Genomic DNA, 23,631 nt, shown 5'->3' with positions numbered 1-23,631 from the left:
CATAGCCCAGACTAGACAGTTGGATATACGAGAGGTACTCCAATTTAAATTATGTCCTCTTCCATGGTCTCTTACAAACGTTGATGATACATCTGTAAAAACAAATAAATCTGTCCTAGGTGGTTTTTAAGAAAAGAACGTTGAACAAATGCAAGCCATTCCTGAGGAAAGCATGTGGATATTTGATGGTACGGCAGTTATTCAATCCTTTACTAGGATACCAAGTACTTTTTTTCTGATTTGGCAATTGTTGTTTAACAAAACACCCTTTTAGTGTCAGAAAGAACTCCCCGCCTTGATTTTGTCACAATATCCTTAAAAAATTTAGAACGGGATCACTGGTCCTTGGGAGGTCAAATCATTACGACACTTTCTAGATCAAAACAATCTTGTCCTCGGCAATTGAAGAAATGTTTGTCAGTTGGTAGACTAAGACTAATACTATAAGTATAAAAGTCCCAGTTTATTTGTATCATATGGAAGTATGTGCCACAAAATATATGTTGAAAATGAAATAGTGACAAGTATAGATTGCATTGAGCTTCTAAGCATACAGGAAGAAGCCGACACAAAGATGTTTCTTCGTGCAAAACACGTAGCTGACAAAGGTTACGATTCCATTGGTATAAAATCGTCTAACACTGATGTGGAAGTGTGGGCCTGCTATTTTCAGAATTAAATCAGTTCTAATATTATTATTCCAAATGCAGATTAATAAATGTGCAATTATCATCTACTGCCCCAACAAAAGATGCAATGTTAAAGCACATCAAACGAGTCAACTTTCAGGCAAAGATTTGGAAATCTGCTCTTCAAAACAACACTGTTCCATCGCCAATCAACCATGGTTAGATTGTTTAGAACGATTTGATCAGCATCAATTGGCTAGACCAACCGCCAGTGTTATATGCTTTATTGCTACTAATAAGCTGGTTGTGCCACCAAACGATGTTCATGTGTTTGACAAGGTTTATCCTGTACAGATGGCTGCAAATATACGAATGCTTGTAGCAACAAGAATAATCAAATCGTTGATATGGCTGACGATGACGACGAAGATGATGAAGATGATGGTGATGATAATTCGGTAGATGGTGTTGACGAAAATGAAGATGATTCTATGGATTGACCTTCTTCATGACCTTAAAATGTGGAGATTCTGTTGTTAAAAGAACGTTAATATAGATCTTGAAACCCTGACAGTTTTTTTATTTTTTTAGTATTATGTGTATTTTTTAATGACTGTGATGTACATTGCTTATGTTTGTGTTTGTCATTGATTCCATCTATTTTTCCTTTCTTACCTTTGAATTTTGTTAAACTGCCTTAAGTTGTTACTTGATGCTCTATGTTTCTATGTAAAAAATATACCTTTTTTATCAAGAAAATTAGTATGTATGCTTTGTTTCATCCAAAATCATGAATTTTGGATATTACCCTCCCCCTTTTTTTTCATGGTCCTGTACGATTTAAAAATTAAATAAAAATTAGCCTCCGTATTAATAAGATATGATTTGGTCAATTTGATAAGAGAAATAGTACCGAATACTTGGTTACATTTTCTTTTTTCTGTATATATGGGTTAAATAAAAATTTTGATATACTCTTAAATAAGACCCCTTTTAACCCCTTTTGGACACTTTTTAAAAAGTCTAACACCTCTTAAAATATTCTTCAGACATTACTCTTTAGATTTATACAAAAAAATTGCGGTACCCTGCGGTGTAACACAGAACTGAAATTTTACCTTACCACCTGATGGACTACAAAGGTCGATTAATTAATATATATATGTACTATTCGAATTTAAATGGAATTAGGTATTTATCAATTGCATACAGCCTGATCTAAACATCATTTCAGTGTGAATCATTTATGTTCATCAAATTAGTTGTGAACCTTTTCGAGTCTTTATTATTTTCATAAAGCCATAATTTTGATGGGGAAGATTTAATGTATAAAACATATGTTCGGTAAGGAGATCATTCTGATTCGGAACGAGTGTGAACTACTCAAACTATAACAAACAAAAAAACCCAACTATTCATGAAATCTTTATATATGTCAGTGACGAATCAACAATATATTGCAAATATTAACATTCGACATGATGGAGAATCAAATATATATGACAATCTATGCCAAAGTATCATCTGCAATTAACGAAACCTTTATTTCAAGTAGTGGTTTTTTCTTCTTCATTATTTAGATTATGAAATAGTGTTATTGTGCTAGAGCTAAGACTGCAACTCAGCCATACGTACAGTGACCTATAGTTCATAACTTCTAATTGCCACCCACTACTCATCTTCCTATTTAATCTATTTTATTTTTATTTGAGCTAAACTGATATTGTTTTCTCTGTATTTGTTTATATCTAAGTCAAATAAATATTGTGTTTACTTTTCAAATTTTTGGTCTTTAACGGATATTATAGAAACAAGGTGGGCACAGGGAAATCTTTTAAGGGCATACGATACAGTTTTGAACCTGTATTTACAAGTTGATGAAAATTTGCATATAGACTATTTTTTACCTCATTAAATCAAATATGTAATAAAAAATATACCTTCATGTGCTACTTTTTGAGTAAAATGAGATCGAAATTTTGTATATTTGCTCAAAATTCAGATTTGTGTCCGTATTTTCTTTTTCGAAAGAAAGACATAACTTTTGGGTTTTAAAAGATAAACACAAAATGTTTTTTGTTAAATAATCGGTAATTTCTGTATTTTATAAGTATCATTAAAAATTATGCAATTTTTATTCCGAAATAACTCTATATTTATCAAATGTTCATGAATAGAGGAAAAAACGTCATTTTTTGCTGCATGTTTATCAAAATTAAAAAAAATGCGCTATTTACAGTTTTATAAAATTTGGGTCACATAATCTCCTTGCAAAATGAAACAAATTGCTTTTTTAAAAAATAAGGGTCCATGCACTCGTTTTCAAATTAAATCAGTTTGAATGATAAAAATCAGTCGAAAAATGCATCTTTTCCCGATATGTCAGAGTTTGACGTCGCGAAAATAACGTTTTACGTTAGCAACGTCATTACCTTCCCTGTAACTGTATCGTATGCCCTTAAATTGTTGTTGATACATTGTATGCAGTATAATGTAACTGTGTATCGTTGGTTTTTTTAACATTACGAGACAAATTTAACTATTAGTATAAAAATAACACGGCAATTGTTTATTTGCAGCTAACTGGTCTTTAGATGGCTATTCGGTTTGAATCAATGCCCCGTTTTGAAGACCGTACTTTGACCTAGACTAATTCACTTTTAAAAATGGTGATTGAGATGGAGAGTTGTCTCATTGGTACTCATCCCTAATCTTTTTATATATAAATAACAAACAATTTTCATAGATACTTGCAATTGTGTCCTCATTATCTTCCCGCCTTTTCATTACCCACCACCCTAAATAAATACATACTCAGTGGCGTAGCTTACATGTATGCTCAGATGCTCAAGCATCCACATCGTTTTGACAAAAAAAAATAGAAGCAGTTTAACTCGGAAGTGTTCAAATGTAACAAGGCTGAGGACATGGGGATAACGTCCAGTCATTTTCTAAGCAGCATGACCGGTCTTTCATTTAGGATAATTTAGTTTATGTAAACAAGATAGTTGAATCGCAATATAGTATTTCAAGTTAGCTTTTGTTCGTAAAAAAAGTCATCGGCTAAGGCAAGCGGAGAGGACTGATACGCAGAACCGTGGACATGTTTCATCTGAAATTGAACCTAGTGGAGAGATGGCTTCTCATTTGTCTATAGCAACTGACAACTAAAACACCATATCCTGATATCGTTTCTTGCGATATGGTAAACGACGTGATAAAAAATCAATTTGTAATAGATCGTGATAAGTCCTAGGCTTATGAATTCCCGTTTCTATCTGGGTTCAAATACTAATTTTATTTTCAATCAGTAAAGAACAACGATCCAATGTTCCCCGCCATGCACAATTACATGTCATATTTTATCTATCAAAGGGCAAGGAACAAGAGAATCACTTTTTTTCTTTATCTTTTTAATTTTCAATATCTTAAGAGAATTAAATGCATCACAGGAAATGAAATGGGATTTTCATTACAATTTATATTTCAAAGGGTCATAACTGGTTAAAAATATTTGATTACGACTTATTTTCCAAATTGTCAAAGACATTGCTTATGATATGAGTTTCACTTAAACTGACAAGAATTGTACACATGTATGATGAGAGTGCTACAATGTAACAAGACCGACAAAAAATAATTTTCTGCAAAAAAAAGGTCCAAATTATTTTTCGCCTCGCTCCGCTCGGCGAAACATCAACATCATTTCAACCATGGCTACGCCACGGTTACTATAAATCCTGCCATAGTAATGTACGCCAGAACACTTTCCCAAAAATAACTTGAATAATTTTGTTCTCTAGGCAACTGGTAAGTCGATAAAGTAATGTTATCTTTAGAAATGAATAGGTGAGGATCAACAGTAGTTCCGTCGAAGCTTATATCATTCTTGGAAAAAATTGTTTGTGAAATGTTAATTAGGTGTGTATTGTAAAATCCAAACACTGGATATAGTTTGTCAATAGATAAACTATTTGACGTCTTTGATATGAAAATGTTTGCACTGTTTGAAAGAAGAACAAAGTTTGATTGGTGGAGTTCAAGTGTTATTCCTACTTGTACATATTCGGACATCTGTTCATATGCAACGTTTTCTAGTTTTGTCCATATGTCATCTAGTACATACAAACATAATCCGGATTCCTCTATACACCTTTGGCCTCTTACAATGATATCTCGACGACTAGAAGTTAACGTGGTAAGACCAAACTCGAGAAATATTTTACCGTCATCTGCTATTTCTGGGTATAATAATTTAAATCTTATGATGATATTTATTTTGTCTGTAAATTGAGAAGATAGGCTTCTATTTCCAAAGACGCATTTATAAAGGTTGTTTGTACTGGTCGCAGAGAGGCAAACAAATCTAGGTGGAACATTTTCTTTATAATCTGAATCGTCACATGTAATGGTATCTATAAAAGAAGATAGTCACATTCTCAATGTTCAATTAACATATTAAAGTTCAAATATAAGATGATATGCACAGATATTAGTTATTAACTTTTACTTTAAGAGGTGAGTATACGTTGTAATAGAGGTTTCCAGATTTGCTACCGTACCAACCGTAGTACGAAGTGGGAGCCGTCATTTAACTTTTGAAAATTATTGATGTATACACTTTATATCAACAAATGTTTTAGGAATCATATGCAGAACTGTTTAGAGAATTTTTAACTGTAATTTGGGACTAATTTCATGTGGTTTCTTCTTGTATTCGTAGAAAACAATAGTGTGTGCACTCGATTATGCTTTCGAGCAACCGTTGCAAGTAACCGTCGGTACGAAAGGTTTATAGTTAAGAGTTATTTCCCCGTGAAACTACATAGATACAAAGGAGCTAAATTACAAAACAAATTTAAAACTTTATAAATTTTATTTGTAATAACTTTATGTATTATTATAAAATGTTAAAGTTTTGTATTTATTTTGGTAAGTTTTTAGGAAACATGATCAAATAAAATGTATTTGAACGAAATAAATTGACCTTAATAACAAAAGAAAAATGACAAAATTAATATAAAATATAACAATCAAAATGAAAAAAGTCCAGAAAGACATAATCAGACATACTTTAAAAAAATTTATACTCTGTTACAAAAACCGAAGGTGTCAAAACGCATGATTTCTTATTTCCGTACTGATTATGTATGTCATTATACTTAATAACATTGCCTTGTGATAATTTTGTGTAATATGTAATATATCTGTTGTAAATATATGTTGAAGAATTGAATAAAGATAATAAAAAAAAAATCAGACATCCGGAATGAAGTTATAAAAAATACATGGTCGTTTACATCTTCAATTTGAACAATTATGCATAGAGATATGGCTGATATCGTATTTACTTGGCATCCTTCCTTTTTGGACAATTATCTTTACCGTCGGGCTTAAAGTTTTTCTTTATAAAAAAAACCCCTCATAAAATCAATATGCTCTATAAATGTTAGAAACATGCCCTTTTTAATATCTTTTTCGCAGTAAGCCGAGAGAGAAAACTCAGAAAAACTGAAGTTAAACTATTTTTTAAAAGTAATATCGTATTCATGATACTAGTACATATAAACCTGAACCAAATTACAAGAAACATTTACCAACCGATGAAAATGATCCTTAATTTTGAGTCCATAAATCAGTTGTAAATGGTGCAAAAGACATTATATAGCAACACAGTATTTTCCGTAGAACATTACGAAGAGTTAGAAAGACATATTCATATTGCATTAGACTAAGTGTAAATATAGCGTCAAATTATGGCTGTTATCAGTGAACAAAATACGCTGTGTTGTATGAAGTTTTTCTGGCAATGCTGTACGACCAAAGGATTAATGGATGGATATTGGTTTAATATTACCCCTCGTAGATTATATTATACTACTCGCAGGCATGTGCAATTTTACTCGCGACAATATTTACAAATATTAATGTTATAACAATATCTAGTGACATAATAATAATAAGCTGACACGATGAAGTAACATCGTGATGATATAAATATTTCTACTCAAAAAATGGTTTTCGTTAGTGTCATAAAATTTATATTCTTACAATTAATATAATCAACAATTTTATAAAAAGTTCAGTGACAAAATATAAGTAAAAAGATAGATCGATAGTTTTACAATGTGTGTTGCGTTTTATGAAAAAATGTTGCTCAAATGATCGAAAAGATAGCTTAATTAATAAAAATTTATTTTAATGAGAAATCAACACAATTTTGAACTCATTTTTGCCATTAGCACGTGTACTAGTTCAGTGACGCATCCAGAACTTTTCATAAAGGGGGGGGGGGGGGGGGCGCTCCATCCATGCTTCAGTGATTCCCTATATAATCAACCATTTTTATCCCCGAAATTGGGGGGAGGTCCCCAAGCCCCCCTTCCCCTGGATCCGTCTATGTAGCCATTAACGACACCAGTAAGGTTCAAGTAAGATATTATTAAGTAATTTCTAATTATTCCAATTTATATTTCAGTATTAGATTTTATTCTAATCCTTAATATACAAAAACAGAATAGCTATACAGAAACGCAAATCTATATTTAGAATATAAAGGTCGAGGCAACTCAGTTCCAGTAAGGACTGTTTGATTCATTCTCTTGGGCACAGAATAAATTTTATCGTATAAAATCACATGCAAGGTTTTCTAGAAGCAGTGAAATCGTAATAAAATAAAAAATAACGGTTTTTATCACTGATATGCAATTTTGTTTCTCCATTTTTATCATGATACATACAATAATCTCATGCATTAAATGAAACCTCCCAAACAGCACCAACGGTTGTGTTACGTACCAACCGTACCTGATACGTAGCAAATCTGGAAACCTCTAATATGTGTAATATTACAACGTCATATTGTAATATCTACAATTTCATAAAAAAGCTTTTTCTTATTTACAAAACAAACATAGTTTGCGTTCTTCTCATATTGAAGGAATCAGTTGCATTTCTTCTTAACTTACACATAATACATATGTTGCACCCCGCAACGTGTACATGCCCACCATCCAAGTAAACGTTCAGGGAGACGGATTTATAAAAAATTTTCCAAACTTGTTTCCGAATCCCATATTTGAACTTTATGTAACGTTGTAATATATATCTTGTAAAAATGTTCATAAATACTGTTTGAACAAAATTAAACGTGTTCGATAACACAAGACGTTTTTTTTTCTAACACATGCAATGCCCTTAAAACTTGAAATAGCCCTAACATGTCCGATTTCACATCACTGAAATGTTTTCGCAGCTTGAGCATTGACAAATTTATGAATATATATAGAGAGAAAATTCTGAATTGAAAACAAAATATTTTTTATATCAACATGTGTGTTAAAAAGAGGCGTAAGATACCAGAGGGACAGTCACACTCAAAGATCGAAAATAATTATTTTCGTGCGTAATTGAAAGAAGATATAGATATGCCTTGAAATTGATTAATTAGTTTTGAAATAAAAAAGTTTTTTTTTTTATACTATCCAATAAACAAAAATATTATTTTTTTAAGAAGGGAAACCCACCAACAATAAACGGAAAACAAAGGAGCAACAGGAACACTGAAGTGCAAAAAAAAACACGAAAACGCGAACATACATAGAAACGTGAATCGTTAAATCGTTAGAGTTACGGACGCCATCACGAGTCGGTTGACCGTTATGGAATAAACGTTTCATAAATGATATCAGATATGTTCCTTATGTCGTAACTACAATCCCCTTCCTTTTCATGAATGTGACCTACCGAATTAGACTATTTACCAGATGTGTTATCTCATAAGCAACACGACGGGTGCCACATGTGTAGCAGAATCTGCTTACCCTTCCGGAGTACCTAAGATCACCCCTAGCTTTTGGTGTGGTTCGTGTTGTTTATTCTTCAGTTTTCTATGTTATGTCATGTGTACTATTGTTTGTCTGTTTGTCCTTTTAATTGTTAGCCATAGCGTTGTCAGTTTTTTTTCGAATTATGAATTTGACTGTCCCTCTGATATCTTTCGTCCCTCTTTTAAAAGAGACAGATCGCAAGTTGTAGTGAAGAACATCATTATTTATGCTGGTGGACGATTCGTCCCTTAGGTATCACCAGCCAAGTGGTCAGCACTTCGGTGTAGACATGAATAACAATTATATGGTAAATTAAGTATATTTCCTGTTGACAAACTTTTCATAAAACAGGATTTTCTTATCCCAGGAATAGACTACCGTAGCTGTATTTGGCATAACTCTTTAAAATTTTGGTCCTCAATGTTCTTCAATTTTGTACTTGTTTGGCTATACCACTATTTAGATCTGAGTGTCACTGATGACGTATCAATTTATATCCCTGGTACCTTTGATAACTTTTATAAGCAGTGATAATAATCAGGTGTAAGTCCATTCAAAATGTTATACATTATAATTGCTTGTTAGTAGTTTTCTCTTTCTGTAAAGGATAGCCAAGAAAACTCGATAAAACAGAATCATAAGTTCTTGAAATATATTTTTGGCTACTTTTTCGCAACTTGTATGATCCAATCTGAATTGAATTATAATAGTCTTTATTTAGGTTGTATATTTAGAATGTGCAACCAATGCTAATAATACTCTTAAGTTTCCCTTTACATTTAAGTTTTATACACCCACCCTGTTTCTAGAATTTGAAAATAAGACTTTAACTTTTGCCATCTTACCTTTTGTGCATGTTTTCTGGCATTAACTGTCTAGAACCTGTTTAGAACTAATCTGTTTTTCTGATTTTTAGATTACTATTAATGTAATGTTCAACAGTTTATCATTTCAACATACAAGAATATATCAAGTATTCAATCCTGCCTCTATCTCTTGTTAACATCTTGCTGCAAACCTTTTTGTGAATGAAAGTTCCAAATTTTTGCCTCAAATTGTGAGTTTAAAAATCTTGTAACAACAGTATCATCTCTAACCATGTATTTAACAAAAGTTAGTTAATATATGAACTAGAAGTGTTTGAACAAAGTCATATTTGTATTTGTTGTCTGTATGAAGATACCAGTTTTGATGTATGAATTCACAAAATGTTTTATAGAGATGACTGCTTACATCTAAATTTCTCATAACGTCCATGCACAGTTATTTTTTTCTAATTAAAAGATCTTTAACGTAATCAAAACATAGCATTTGCAAGTTATTTGTTTTATGACCGAGGGGTATGCATTTTTTTCAGTTTTTTTTGTTTTTTTTGGGCCACATAATTATTTCCTAAATTATTCTGCTGTTTCTACCAATATTGAAAATTTAATACATTTTTAGGATAAACCATACTATTGGAAAATTTGATGAGTTATTTTTGTATTTCTAGCTTGTATTTTATTTTGATGCGACTGTCACAAAAAACATAATTATTTTGGTTTTACGGCTTACTTTTGAATTTACGACAGGACAAAAACATCCCACCAATAATGTTCAGGAAGTAACTATGAGTTTCAATGACCGCGAAGAGTAAATATAAGCACTTCTTAACAATTTAAATTACAAACATGCATATATTATGAATTTATTTTGAATGTATGGCTTTGAGTAAACCATGCATACTGTTCACTGTGAATTTATGCAAAGTAGTCGTAGTTAAGGCCCAGGATTTTGTCAATCTTCATGAAATATTTTTAAAACTTTGTTTTTGAGTTAGTTTTATAAATCTCTGAGATAAACTAGATTAGATGAAATGTTCTGTTTTTCACCCAATATAGGATACATTTCTGATTATATCTACAATGTGATTTCAAATGGAAACTCCTTTTACGGTTATAACAGTACCACTTTTACTATGAAGCTTTGAAAAAACTATATCCTATAATGGAAAGTTATAATGCATCACTATTTCTTTCAAAGGTCAAACTATCGGGCTGTGCGGCTTATTTTCAACATTTATATACCCTGAACTTCTTAAAGTTTAAACTTGAACTAAACATGTGTACTACCTCTACCTTGACTTTATGATTTCCACATATTTCAATGGGAGTTGTATGCATATGCATATTTACTGGTGATATTCCTAAGTTATGTATCTACGAGATCAAACATAAAGATAATAACTTGGAACCAGTATATGTTAAGAAAAATTGATTATCTTTGAAAATTTTTCATGAAAAGAAACAGCTTACAAAAACAACCTATGCTGGTTGTTATTTGCATTATAAAATACACATGTAGTAGTTTTTTATGATAAAATAAGCATTCTATTGATACAAGACGGACTGCATCATACCTTGATTGTACCTTTCTTTCATATTAAGAAAGATTGACGATTTCACATAAAACAGTAAGAAAAACGGGTTGATATCAAATTCGAAATTTCCAATTATCAATTTCCATTTTACCAGAAGTGAAGTAAAATCTGCTCCGTCTTACGGTGTTAACATACCTCAATTAAACAATCGGCTCTTGCATATGCACACTATTCGTAATGCATATACAGGATTGTGCTCCTTAAGCAGAAACTGCTCCAACAGTGATGAGGAGGAAATATTTAAATTGACACTTTGTAAATTTTATGGACACCATGACCATGTTAAAGTTAGGCAGAAATAATGGTCCATAATTGAAAAAATGTAATGGTTCCTTGTTATTATCCTATGTTCAATGGTATATGCAATGGAGAATAATTGCAAAGTTACAATTGATAGTTCTCTTGGCCAAGCGTTTACTATATTAATTATGAACGTTCATGTGCTGAATATAAACTGGTTTTAAAAATGTCTTAAAATCTTTATATGTTTACTGTGTTGATTTCTTTTTGAAAATATTATTTGACCGTTTTTGCATATCCCAGATGATATCAGATTTTTTGCTATTATACACAAAAAATATGTTTATTTTTCAGGCAGTAGCCATTCCATCAAAGTTGAGACCAATAACTAGGCATAGATCACCGCATTTGGCACAATATTTTGGAACTTTGGGTCTTTAATGCTCTTTAACTGTATTCTTGTTTGGCTTTCTAACTATTTCGATATGAGGGTCACTGGTGAGTCTTATGAAGACGAAACGTGCGTTTGACGTATAATCAGCCTGGTACCTTTGATAACAATTATGTCACTAATTTGCAATCCACAATTATGGGAGATACCATATGTATCGTTAGGATGTAGGAGAAACTTTTAAAAAATCAAGAATTTAAAATTGATTCTTTAAGTTATAGAAGCATTAATGGGTGAAATAAATAAACAGGACATTATTGATAGGTTACGTTTGAAGATATTTTATTTCAAAATAAACAGAGGAATTATCTATGGGCCACATATGTTCCCGCTCTCAAAAACACAAAAGCCAACTTCCAAATAATGATGCAGAAGTCACGAAGTTAAAGTTTATTTTAGATTGTAATCAATGTGTAATTAATGTGTGAGTTTCAAAACATTTGGTTGAGGTAAACTAAAGTTAGAGAACGGTACCAAAAGATTTAATATTTCATACATTCTAAAACGGACACAACTCTAGATCGATAAAAATTATGCACCCCAATTCCGAACTTAATCTGTTTTTTTTGGTGAAATTAAGCATTTGTAAACTTTTTCAAACTTAAGTTAGGGAAGAACTTATGAAAATCATTTAATTACAAGTTCTTCATCTAAAGAGGATTACTCTATGAGAATAGTTCTTATATTTATTGAGGCACTCAAACAAAAACAAAATACATGTAAATGTACACATTTCACATTCAAATATTCAAATACAATATATATTACTAGTACATACACAATTCTTGCGTCAATACAAAATCAAATCCTGGTATCTATGATGAGTTTATTTTCCACAATTTAACCATACACTAGAATACATCTGCAAAATCGCGGTCCTTTAGTACGTGGTTGCTCAGGCATAAATCACCTTAGCTGTATTTGGCAAAACTTTTAAGAATTTTAGTTCTCAATGCTCTTCAACTTCGTACTTTATTTTGCCTTTTTAACTGTTTTGGATTCGAGCGTCACTGATGAGTCTTTTGTAGATGAAATGCTCGTCTGGCGTATATACTAAATTTAGTATTATTTAATTTATTGAAACTAATGTAAGGTGAATTTTATAAATATTTAATAACTGGAACATTTCAGGAAAGGTCTCATATGTCATAGTTACTTGTGTACCAGGCAATTTCTTTAGCTCCCCCTATTTAAAACCTGTTATTCTATCGTTTTCAATCAATATCAATTATTTTCGCGTTTTTCTTTATACTATGAAAAGACATATAATTCAATCTCTAAATGATATATGACCGACGTTCATTGTAAACTTGGAATTGATTGTAAATAGCTAAAACACTGTATTGATCTATATTTATAAACAGTCGAAAACGGAAGTCTTGTCTGACTTAAAAAGACCGTCCGATGACGGAAACAATATCCAGATGCCTTTATTTTAGTTTTTCTCACACTATAAGCAAAAAAAAATAAATAAGCATATTATAAGCAAGAGTGACAAATGCGAATATGCATGGTATCTTTAGGCATAATGAAAACTTTTTTGCGAAAGGAAGAGAAGCAACATACAAATGTCTTCTCATTTGATAATATAGCTATTTATAAGTACTGTTTACTGTTATCTTACTTGTCATCTAAATTTTTTTTTGTGACAATTTTACCAAACTTATTCCAGATCTTTATCTTTTGAAGGCTTATGTTAAAATTTAATCTTGAAATGCATTAGATATATTTTTTTTTCAAAATGTCATCACCTTGATTATATAGTTTAACTTCATTTAATTGTTGCATTTTCAACACATGCACGACCTACCGCTTGAAACCAAAACGTTTAATTATGCTGCTATAAACCTGTTTTCCTGGCCCATGAATAATATTAACCAACAAGATTGAGGACAGAAAGAAGGGCGAACATACCAGAGGGACATTCAAACTTGTAATTCGAAAATAACCAGACAACACCATGGCTTACTGTTGTCCATAAGACCAATTTGTGTCTCAATTTGCTTGAACAATTATTTGACATTCTCCAAAAGTAGAAGTTTTTTTTATCAAATGTACTGGACATGTTTGCAATCTTGTGAATATGGTCTTACAATTTCCTGACAAATTCAATCATTCAAAAACTGTTTTGAAATGTCTCAACATTCCTTTTTGCATCGCTTGACATATTATGAAAATTTTGAATTGCGACCATTCTTAGCTTTATAAACCATGACCATGTATATCTTTTGCTTTATTTCAATGTTATATTATACTGTTATTTCCAGTTACACTTTTAACAACACAAACAAATATCGCGCATACAAATATTTTTATAAGAAAAAATATGAGAATTTAAGAATATTAACAAATAAAAATTCCACATCCACTTGAGTATGTTGTTAGGAACCAATTTAAATGTGGGTTTGTATATAATTACAAATGTTGATTTTGAATATTATAAATAATTGCCTAATGATTAAATAGTAATACAGTAGACATATTTCTTTTTTCATGCATCATTTTCAATGTTAACATGACAAATGGGTCAGTATGCTTAATTGATTTTTCATAGGCGGCAATGGTAACGTTTTCTTCTGTAGCGAAGTCCATATCGTAAACCTGGATATGCATATTGTCTCATTTCGAGACTGAGATTTTTTTTCATAAATGGTTCTATTTTTGGGATACGAAGTTTGATTCTATTTTCTGTAAATAAGAATAACACAAATATCCTTTTGTGATGCGGTTCCTGTTGGTAAACAAAAATATTTTTTTTCACATAATACGTTCTACATTTAATAACTCCTTAGTTTTTACACATTTTTATTGTCCTCTACCTTTCAAATCAAAACAAATGGTTAAGCTCAGTCACTTGCTTAAAATGTAAATATTTTTAAGGCTTATCGCTACAAACTTATAGTAGACGTGAATTGGCGGAGACTAATAGAGAAACAAATCTGATAGTTAAGTAAGTGTCGCGAAATTGTTAGAAAATGTTGATTCTGTAAAAAACAAATGTTGTCATGAAAAATCAAATATTGATTTAAGACAAAGTCAGACTTTGTCAAGAATTTTTTCAAAAGTATGAAAGAGAATGTCGAGTTAAAATTGAGACAAATTAAAACAAAAAGGTTTTTCATCAGACTTTGTTTACTTTTGTAGTGTCAGGTCAATAGACCACTTTCTACAAACTGTTTCGAAACTGTGAAAACAGTCACAATATTGAATATTTTCAAAATGTAAATACAGAGAAAATTATAACAAAATATTGCTAGTCTGCTTAAATAACAATATTGTAGATATTTTTCAACATAACATGAGTAGTATATGAATCGCAGCAAAACGAGCAGAATAATATAGTACTAAACACAGGAACGATATATAATGTTTGTAATATGATTTTTTAAATGCATTTATATCGTAATTGGTCATTATTATTAAAGGTTATAATTCAAATATCAAGTACCTTTTTCTGCTGATGCTTTTTGAAGTTCGGATTTCAGTTGTCTGTTTTGTTTTTCTAGTTCTGTGCAGAAATAAGCCTCTTTAACCCCCTTATATGAAGTACAAGTATCCATTTTTGTTGATAAACTCTTTAACTGATCCGATAGTCCCAAAAATACTTCCTCTGATTGAAAATGATAAAAAGGGTTACCTAAAAAACATAAAAGTTCATTGAAATTAAAGTTTGATTCTGTTGGTATTTTGTATCAATAAAAGCTAAAAGAGCTTATATAGAGAGAACAAACTATTTTAAAAGAATACACAAATCATGTCTTTTCAACTTCTGTGTATTCATTACTCGGAAATAGGTCAAATAAAGTCTAAGAAAAGAATTGTTAATGTTTTGCAGTTTATTCATATTCTTGGTCAAAATTGCTTTGCATTTGAGTTCATCATCTTTTTGTTTTACAACTCTCCTAGGAACTTATAATCTAGTCAAATTGACTTACCAATTAAGATGATAACTAGTGTTGTAATTGGTATTATCATCGTTATCACAGTGCCAATTAACTTCTCCTTACTAGTTAGTAGTATGGTTGTGTCATTCGACATAGCAACATTCACTGCATCATCAGAACATTTATTTACATCATCATCACTGTCTTCTACCCTACGCTGTTTCCACATTATTCTATAATGAAACTACAAGCAATGATTTTCAACCTGCAGCATACCCCTTTATTTTATCCCAATATATATTATTGTGAGTTCCATCGTATCTTTTGACTAATAATTTGAGCAGATAGCTTTCATCTACGAAATAATTTAGGTTTTTTAATTTACAGGTGAATCATAATTTATAGTTTTTGGATATAAAACACTTTTTACATAATGTTGCTTTTAAATCGTCTGATAAAGTAATCTTGTATCAAAGGAGTAGGTCCGGTAAGGACTCATTTTGGCCTCAAATTTCAGTTTCATCTGACGAAAGATTTTGACCACTTTTTAAACACTTAAGTGTCTATTTCACTTGATTCAATTAGTTTATGTGAAAGATTTTAACTGATTAAGTCATTAAAAACGATCCGATTCAAGCTCAAATATGAAAAATCTCTCAAATATGCCAAAAAACGTCACTTTTCAGATTGGTTTTGTCAAAAAAGAAAGTGGCCGCATCCGTGTTCATCCACAACCTGTATATATGTTATGTATTATCATAAAATACAACTTACATTGCAATATTAAGGATGAACACGAATGCGGCCACTATCGTTTTACACGGAAACCGTCTAAAATTTAACTAAAATGATAGAATTTTGAAGATTTCAGTAATTTAGCATGACTTAATGGTGCTACAACCCGATATATGTGCATTGTATTGTCAAAAACAGCCCATATTTATGTAGCAGAAACATTCATCTGTCCAATAAATAACTACAAGTTTACATTTTAACAATTTTGTAAAACTGTTATATTTTTGGGCCAAAAAGGGGCCTTACCGGACCTACTCCTTTAGTATTGGGATTAAAGTCATATGAAACGAGTGTGGGGTGAAAAATAATGTTTATCCAATTCTTGAACCAATGCATGTATATATCTTAAACTAAGTCCTCTGTGCACAAATTTATCATTTTTTACGCAAATATATCGTTTAATCGACATTTTGTCTCTCTGTCTGTTATAATTTAACAAATATGGCTGCTCATTAAATACCGTGTTTTGAAGCTTAAGTTTACCGATTATCACCTTATAGTAAACAAATAAAAAAAAGCATGGGTATTGAGCACGTGTTTAACATGTACAATCAGATAATTTTTTATTTTAATGACAGATCCATGCGTATTGCGATCACCGGATGTTTACGAGGAGGGTTACGCTCAGGTCACTATGCATACGGAAATTGTGTCAGCCAATTGCTTCCTGGAAGGAATACAATCGTCTACAATTGCTGAAAAGTGATAATTACGATATAATAGTATAATCTTGGAAAACCAACTGCATGCATATTACATATATGATGACCAGTTTTACAAATGCAATTTTGTAAGAATAATTCTAATTGTAAGCACAATTAAAGCGTAATAGTAAAACGTGCATGTCTACAAGAATTAGAACATTAGGTAGACTATATATTCCACAGAATATGTCGATTTTTTTTAAAGGCATTGCTATTGATTTAGATTGCCTATTCAACATTATGAACATTATTCGTTCAACTATATTTTGTTTAAGAGATCCATGAACATTTAAAATATAATTACAAACAGTATGTTTTATAAGAGTGAAGAAAAAAAATGCAATCAGTTTGCTAAGTCTCTTGCATTATCCGGTTGAATGACATAACTTTAGTTTAAACAAATTATAATATGCTCCCAAAATATGAAATTAAAGTCATAAAAAATCTCAAATTAAACAAAAATTATGCATATGTTTTTTATAACTAAATAGATAGTTTTATTATACAACTTATGAGATGTGTAAAATCTAGCGCTGGAGATATGCAAAGTCTAGCGCTGGAGATGTAAAGTCAAGCGCTGGAGATGTAAAGTTAAGCGCTGGAGATGTAAAGTCAAGCGCTGGAGATATGCAAAGTCTAGCGCTAGAGATGTAAAATCAAGCGCTGGAGATGTAAAGTCTAGCGCTGAAGATGTAAAGTCAAGCGCTGGAGATGTAAAGTCCAGCGCTGGAGATGTAAAGTCCAGCGCTGGAGATGTAAAGTCCAGCGCTGGAGATGTAAAATCCAGCGCTGGAGATGTAAAGTCAAGCGCTGGAGATGTAAAATCTCGACCATCGAGGTCGACGGTGATGGGTTAGGGTTTAGGGTTAGGGTTAGAACGTGCATCGTCAAGAGGCAGCTTACGAGGGTATACAATGCCTGCCTTCGTTGACGGTGCCATTGTCATCGAGAGACCTGCAATATTCTTACGTGCGGCTACCCGATGAAAATTTTTCACCATGTAATATGTTTTTACCAAAGGTGTAGTTTCTCCTCGAAACCCGCGGTAGTAATTGTTTTCTTTTTCCAAGGTATACTTTGCCGGCATTCGATGGTCGAGAAACCCGCGGTGACCGCACGGGTCTTACGTTCGGCTTCCCGATGAAATCTTCACCCACGTAAATTTTTTTCACCGAGGTTATAGTTTGCCGGCCTCGATGGTCGAGATTTTACATCTCCAGTGCTTGACTTTACATCTCCAGCGCTTGACTTTACATCTCCAGCGCTTGACTTTACATCTCCAACGCTTGACTTTACATCTCCAGCGCTTGACTTTACATCTTCAGCGCAAGACTTTAAATCTCCAGCGCTTGACTTTACATCTCCAGCGCTAGACTTTGCATCTCCAACGTTTGACTTTACATCTCCAGCGCTTGACTTTACATCTTCAGCGCAAGACTTTAAATCTCCAGCGCTTGACTTTACATCTCCAGCGCTAGACTTTGCATATCTCCAGCGCTTGACGTTACATCTCCAGCGCTTAACTTTACATCTCCAGCGCTTGACTTTACATCTCCAGCGCTAGACTTTGCATATCTCCAGCGCTAGATTTTACACATCTCCAGCGCTAGATTTTACACATCTCCAGTGCTGGACTTTACATCCCCAGCGCTAGACTTTACATCTTCAACGCTTGACTTTACATCTCAAGCCCTAGACTTTAGATCTCAAGCGCTGGATTTTACATCTCAAGCGCTAGACTTTACATCTTCAGCGCTGGACTTTACATCTCCAGCGCTAGACTTTACATCTCAAGCGCTAGACTTTACATCTCCAGCGCTAGACTTTACACATCTTCAGCGCAGGACTTAAAAAGACACTTTATAATCTGTGTGAGACCAACAGGGCTCCGTACGATACGGTTGAAACGTTTGTTAATGACTGATCTCTTTTACAAAGAGTTGTATTTTAAAGTAAATATTCTACACTGAAATACGGTTTATCCTATTTTACCATTTTAAAAAACTACTGGTCTTTCTATGTTAAAGTGAAGTGTATTTTATATTTCCATTTGTGATATTATTTGTATGCATGTCTTTTTAAATAGAAAATAATATTATATAATAGTCAACTCCTAAACTAAGAAATAAAGTGTGTACCGTTTAGATGATTTCAGCTCATTTCATTATTTAGCTATGTATATGTTGTGTACAAGCTATCAGTTTATACAAAATATAATTAGTACAAAATTGCTGTACAAATTATAGGTTGTACAAATTTTTTGAACACATTATAATTTGTACAAAATAATAACTTGTACACAACAATAAGTGGTTGGGATTTCATTCAAAAGACAGCAATATCATATTGTTCCTTTGTCAGTATGTATTTATTTTTAAATAAATATCTATTTTTACAGATGACGGCAAATATGTTCCAATTATTTTAACAAAAATCCTTTTATCTTTTCCTCGAACGTGGCCTACATAATAAGTCTGATCACAGAGTTAGAACTAACACGAGTAAAACGACGGATGGCACATATACCACAGGATATGTTCACCAATTCGGAGCACTTATATTACTCGGTTCATGATAAGATTCGTGTTCTTCAGTCATTATTATTGTATGTTGTGTTTCCAAAACTTTGTTTTTGTTTCTTGTTTTTGCCATGGAGTTGTTTGATTGTCACCGATCAAGTTTAAATATCTCGTAAGTATTTCCGGTTCCAATTTAGCAGAGATTGTTTTGTCCATGTCGTTTTAGAATTTTATATACTTGGGAACCATAAACATTCAGATGATACTTTGTACAATATATTAAGTGTTTTGTCTCACGCTTTATTAGAAGATTACTAATAAGTCTTTTGTAAAGAAATTGAATGTCTGGCATTCAAAACCTTAAACTTCGTATCTTCGATTTGATTTATTGCTAAATATAGAATTTTAAGAAATATCTCACTTAGCATCCAAAACATCATTAACATCATTTACGAATACATGTTATAACGGATAAACGGATCCAATATCTACGACAAGTTTCGGTTAGAAATTAGCTACATGTGATAAATATACAGTTTAAATACAATATAAATGACATATGGTTATACATTTGCATAAAGTATTATAAAGCAAAACGTCAAACCAGCAATAGTACATGTCCCTATTTTTCTCTCGATAATTTAATTTTCATCTTTATGATGATGTGCTTGTATGTGTTTTTTGAAGATAAAAAGGCCGACACCGGACCTATATATATGTGTTTAAAATTATAGTATAAATATAAAAAAGCAGATCCACTAAAATTATTTTGGCAAATATTGTTTTTAATCAGGTATATATTGAAGGTTTTACTTCATACGGTTTAACAATATTAACGAATTCTTATATTCATTTTATTTGACACGCGTCATTTGTTAACTTTTAATAACAATTCATTAACCCCGCTCAACCATATCAATATGTGACAAAATTTGGAACGGGTTGTAATGCCTTAAATTAACACGTGCCTTAGCCTGAAGTTAGCCGATTCCGAAAAATTAAAACCCGCTACGGTCACGGTTACCACATGTAAATCTTCATCACTGCAATTATCTTTACAGGTTGGTAATACTTATATCTGATCGTAATTGTATCATTGATCAAATAAACATAGTATACAGTGAAAAGATTAAATGATTCTTCAAATATAATTGATAGTTTGAAAAGTAAACAGAGCTATTTCTACCACAACTGTGTAATATATGAATGTGTTTGTAGATAGTAGATGTTTTTGTGTTCTGTAAAATTGTTCCTTTTAAAATTGTTATACGATGAGACTGATGTACCCATATTTTGACTATTTTATTTATTGTATCCGTTTAGTTAACGCATCAATGTAAATATAACGGAATTTGATGAGACTGTCATCGAAGTGAGAGGGTTAGCTCAATAAAACCAGGTTTAATCCGCCATTTTCTACATTTGAAAATGCCTGTACCAAGTAAGGAATATGACAGTTCTCGTCCATTCGTTTTTGATGCGTTTTGTTATTTCATTTTGTCATGTGATTATTGACTTTCCAAATTGATTTTCCTCTAAGTTCAGTATCTTTGTCATTTTCCTTATTTTGGTACTTCTTCGAAAAAGAGTATCTAAATAATTTGAACAAAAATCATTTTACATGTTTTCCTATGTTGAACATAGGTCTTTTAGCCGTTAACTTAAGCAAATGTTTTAAGTTGCAATCTGGAGATAAATTGATCATGGTAAAACGACAGCTAGACGAACGGGCACGTTTTTTCTACAATTTCAGGGTATTAGATCATTAAAAAATGTTTAGAATATTGACCATTTATTCCTATACATTGCATTCTCCGAAATTCATGACACTATCTTCAGAAAGCAATTATCTATGTTCAAATAATAATGAAAAAAACTGTTTGATCAGTTTAAATTGTTTGGCTTTATAAATATTTTGATATGAGCGTCACTGATGAGTCTTATGTAGACGAAACGCGCGTCTGGCGTACTAAATTATAATCCTGGTACCTTTGATAACTATTTACACCACAGGGTCGATGCCACTGCTGGTGGACGTTTCGTCCCCGAGGGTATCACCAGCCCAGTAGTCAACACTTCGGTGTTGACATGAATATCAGTAGTGTGGTCATTTTTTTTTTTATAAATTTCATGTAAACAAAAGTTTAAATTTTTCGAAAAACTAAGGATTTTCTTATTCCAGGCATAGATTTCCTTAGCCATATTTGGCACAACTTTTTGGAATTTTGGATCCTCAATGCTCTTCAACTTTGTAATTGTTTGGCTTTATAAATATTTTGATATGAGCGTCACTGATGAGTCTTATGTAGACGGAACGCGCATCTGGCGTACTAAATTATAATCCTGGTACCTTTGATAACCAATTAAAGTAATATATCTCTCAATTTCCCTGCAACAAGGAATAGCTGTATCAGTGTCATTGGCATACAGGTAAACAATTGAAAGACACTAAATTATGACAAGGTATTTTGCCTTCACCAAGGTCTGATTTTATTTCCCATAGAATTGGGGAAAAAAACTCTTTTATGAATTTCGCTTTATCAATTAACATATGCGTTATGATTCCGAATCAAACTTCAATTGTAAGTACAAATCGAAACGAAAAAAGACACACATTAAAACTAGAATGTTAACTTCAACTCAAACTCCAACTCAATTTTAAATCATATCAATCTTTTGAAAAATAAAAGATATGAAAGAAATCATGCATTTTTGAAAAAAAATTTTGGTTGCGAAAGGTATTAAATATAACCCATGCAAAAAGGGCAAAGATATTCAGTTGAAATATCTCATCATATTTGAATAGATTTTTGTTTATCAATGATAATGTTCCAGAATACATATTGAATACCCTTGTCTACCATTCGACCTCGCTCTTATTCTAATTTATAGGATAACAAGTTTTAGAGTTTTCTTTCTATAATCATATGCCAGTAACAAATGCCTACCTTTCTATAAATACGTCTATAACTATGCATGAACAAACTACTGTTACTTCTTCTAAAGTCACTAAAGAACAAGATAACATTTGCACATTGTTATCATATTATATTTGATAGTTAAACATAAAGATATAATGTGGTATTATATCAACCTACATACAGTTTAATCGGTAAGTGCAAAACAAATGAAACTGTAAATTTGTTATGATACTGCAGTGGTGTCCATCGGCTTGTATCTGAACTACTGTACTTAGCTATAGGGTACATATATGACAATTACTTGCAGATTAAGTGCAATGGTAACATTGTGACGTTAATTTGTTGATATTTACGCTGAACTGCGATGGTGGTTACGCTGTAGTGTGATGGCCAACTTAAGACTTTGAGTAAAAGCAAAATGCACATGGGCTGTTGTAATAAAATAACACCATAAATATTTGGCTGCTAGCCTCTTATTTTGAAGATGTTTAACTTCTGTTTAGATCAAACCAAAGACTTTAATTTTTGTTTTAATCTAATTTTCTAAGTCTCCAAGTATTCTTTTAGCACGCAAGAATATGGAATCAGGTGTTCAAAGGAGAAATAAAAAAAAAGATTCAGCGTGTAGGTCTTTATAATAGTACTAAGAAGTGTCCTACTCATTTACTTAAATATTATGATAAAACTTAGTAATTGCTCACATTCTTCTTCAATTTATATATACATGTTGTACCTTGAATGTCGGAACAGTATCCACGAAGTAAAAATACCAACAAGTCAATGTATACTTTACTAATAGCGAAGCTTGTCAATTATTTCACAAAAAACAAAGATGAGGATGCTAAATTGGGAAGTACACGTAGGGTTTAGTCAGGTGAATTTCTGTCTGACACGTTTTAGACTGAATCCATAAAAACAAACAAGAGCGACGGTGTTCTTTCAAAACAAAACAAAAATATCTCGGGAATAAAACAACATTATAAAATCATTGAAACATTGCTATATACTATGATATTTTTAATTTTTTTTAATTGCCCACATAACATCACGTGACGCTTACCGTAAGATAAATTAAGATTAATATTTAGATTAGTATAATATATTCATCTTACAAAAAGTCTGCGGCATAATTCAGAATACTGGTTAGCCCATTTGGTGACCAAGTTCATCTTTCAGCCGCTTTGCTGCCTTAAATGTTTAAACATATTTTTGTTAACCTCAACATGTAATGCTTAAAACT

General features: G+C 31.8%; 1 protein-coding gene across 1 annotated transcript; it reads right to left on the bottom strand.

The window, feature by feature from the left end:
- Nucleotides 1-4,346: 4,346 nt before the first annotated feature.
- Nucleotides 4,347-22,491, bottom strand: LOC143070990 (uncharacterized). Its single transcript, XM_076245085.1, has 4 exons — nucleotides 22,419-22,491; nucleotides 15,504-15,685; nucleotides 15,017-15,205; nucleotides 4,347-5,044 (listed from the first exon to the last, which is right to left on the bottom strand). Exons 2-4 carry the CDS (start codon nucleotides 15,679-15,681, stop codon nucleotides 4,347-4,349), a joined length of 1,065 nt encoding a protein of 354 aa, XP_076101200.1. The 5' UTR covers nucleotides 15,682-15,685; nucleotides 22,419-22,491.
- Between the last annotated feature and the right edge of the window lie 1,140 nt (nucleotides 22,492-23,631).

This window comes from Mytilus galloprovincialis, chromosome 4, assembly GCF_965363235.1.
Source record: "Mytilus galloprovincialis chromosome 4, xbMytGall1.hap1.1, whole genome shotgun sequence".
Classification (NCBI taxonomy): Eukaryota; Metazoa; Mollusca; class Bivalvia; order Mytilida; family Mytilidae; genus Mytilus; species Mytilus galloprovincialis.
Note: the sequence above shows the minus strand (reverse complement) of the source record. Positions and strands in the feature narration are given on the sequence as shown.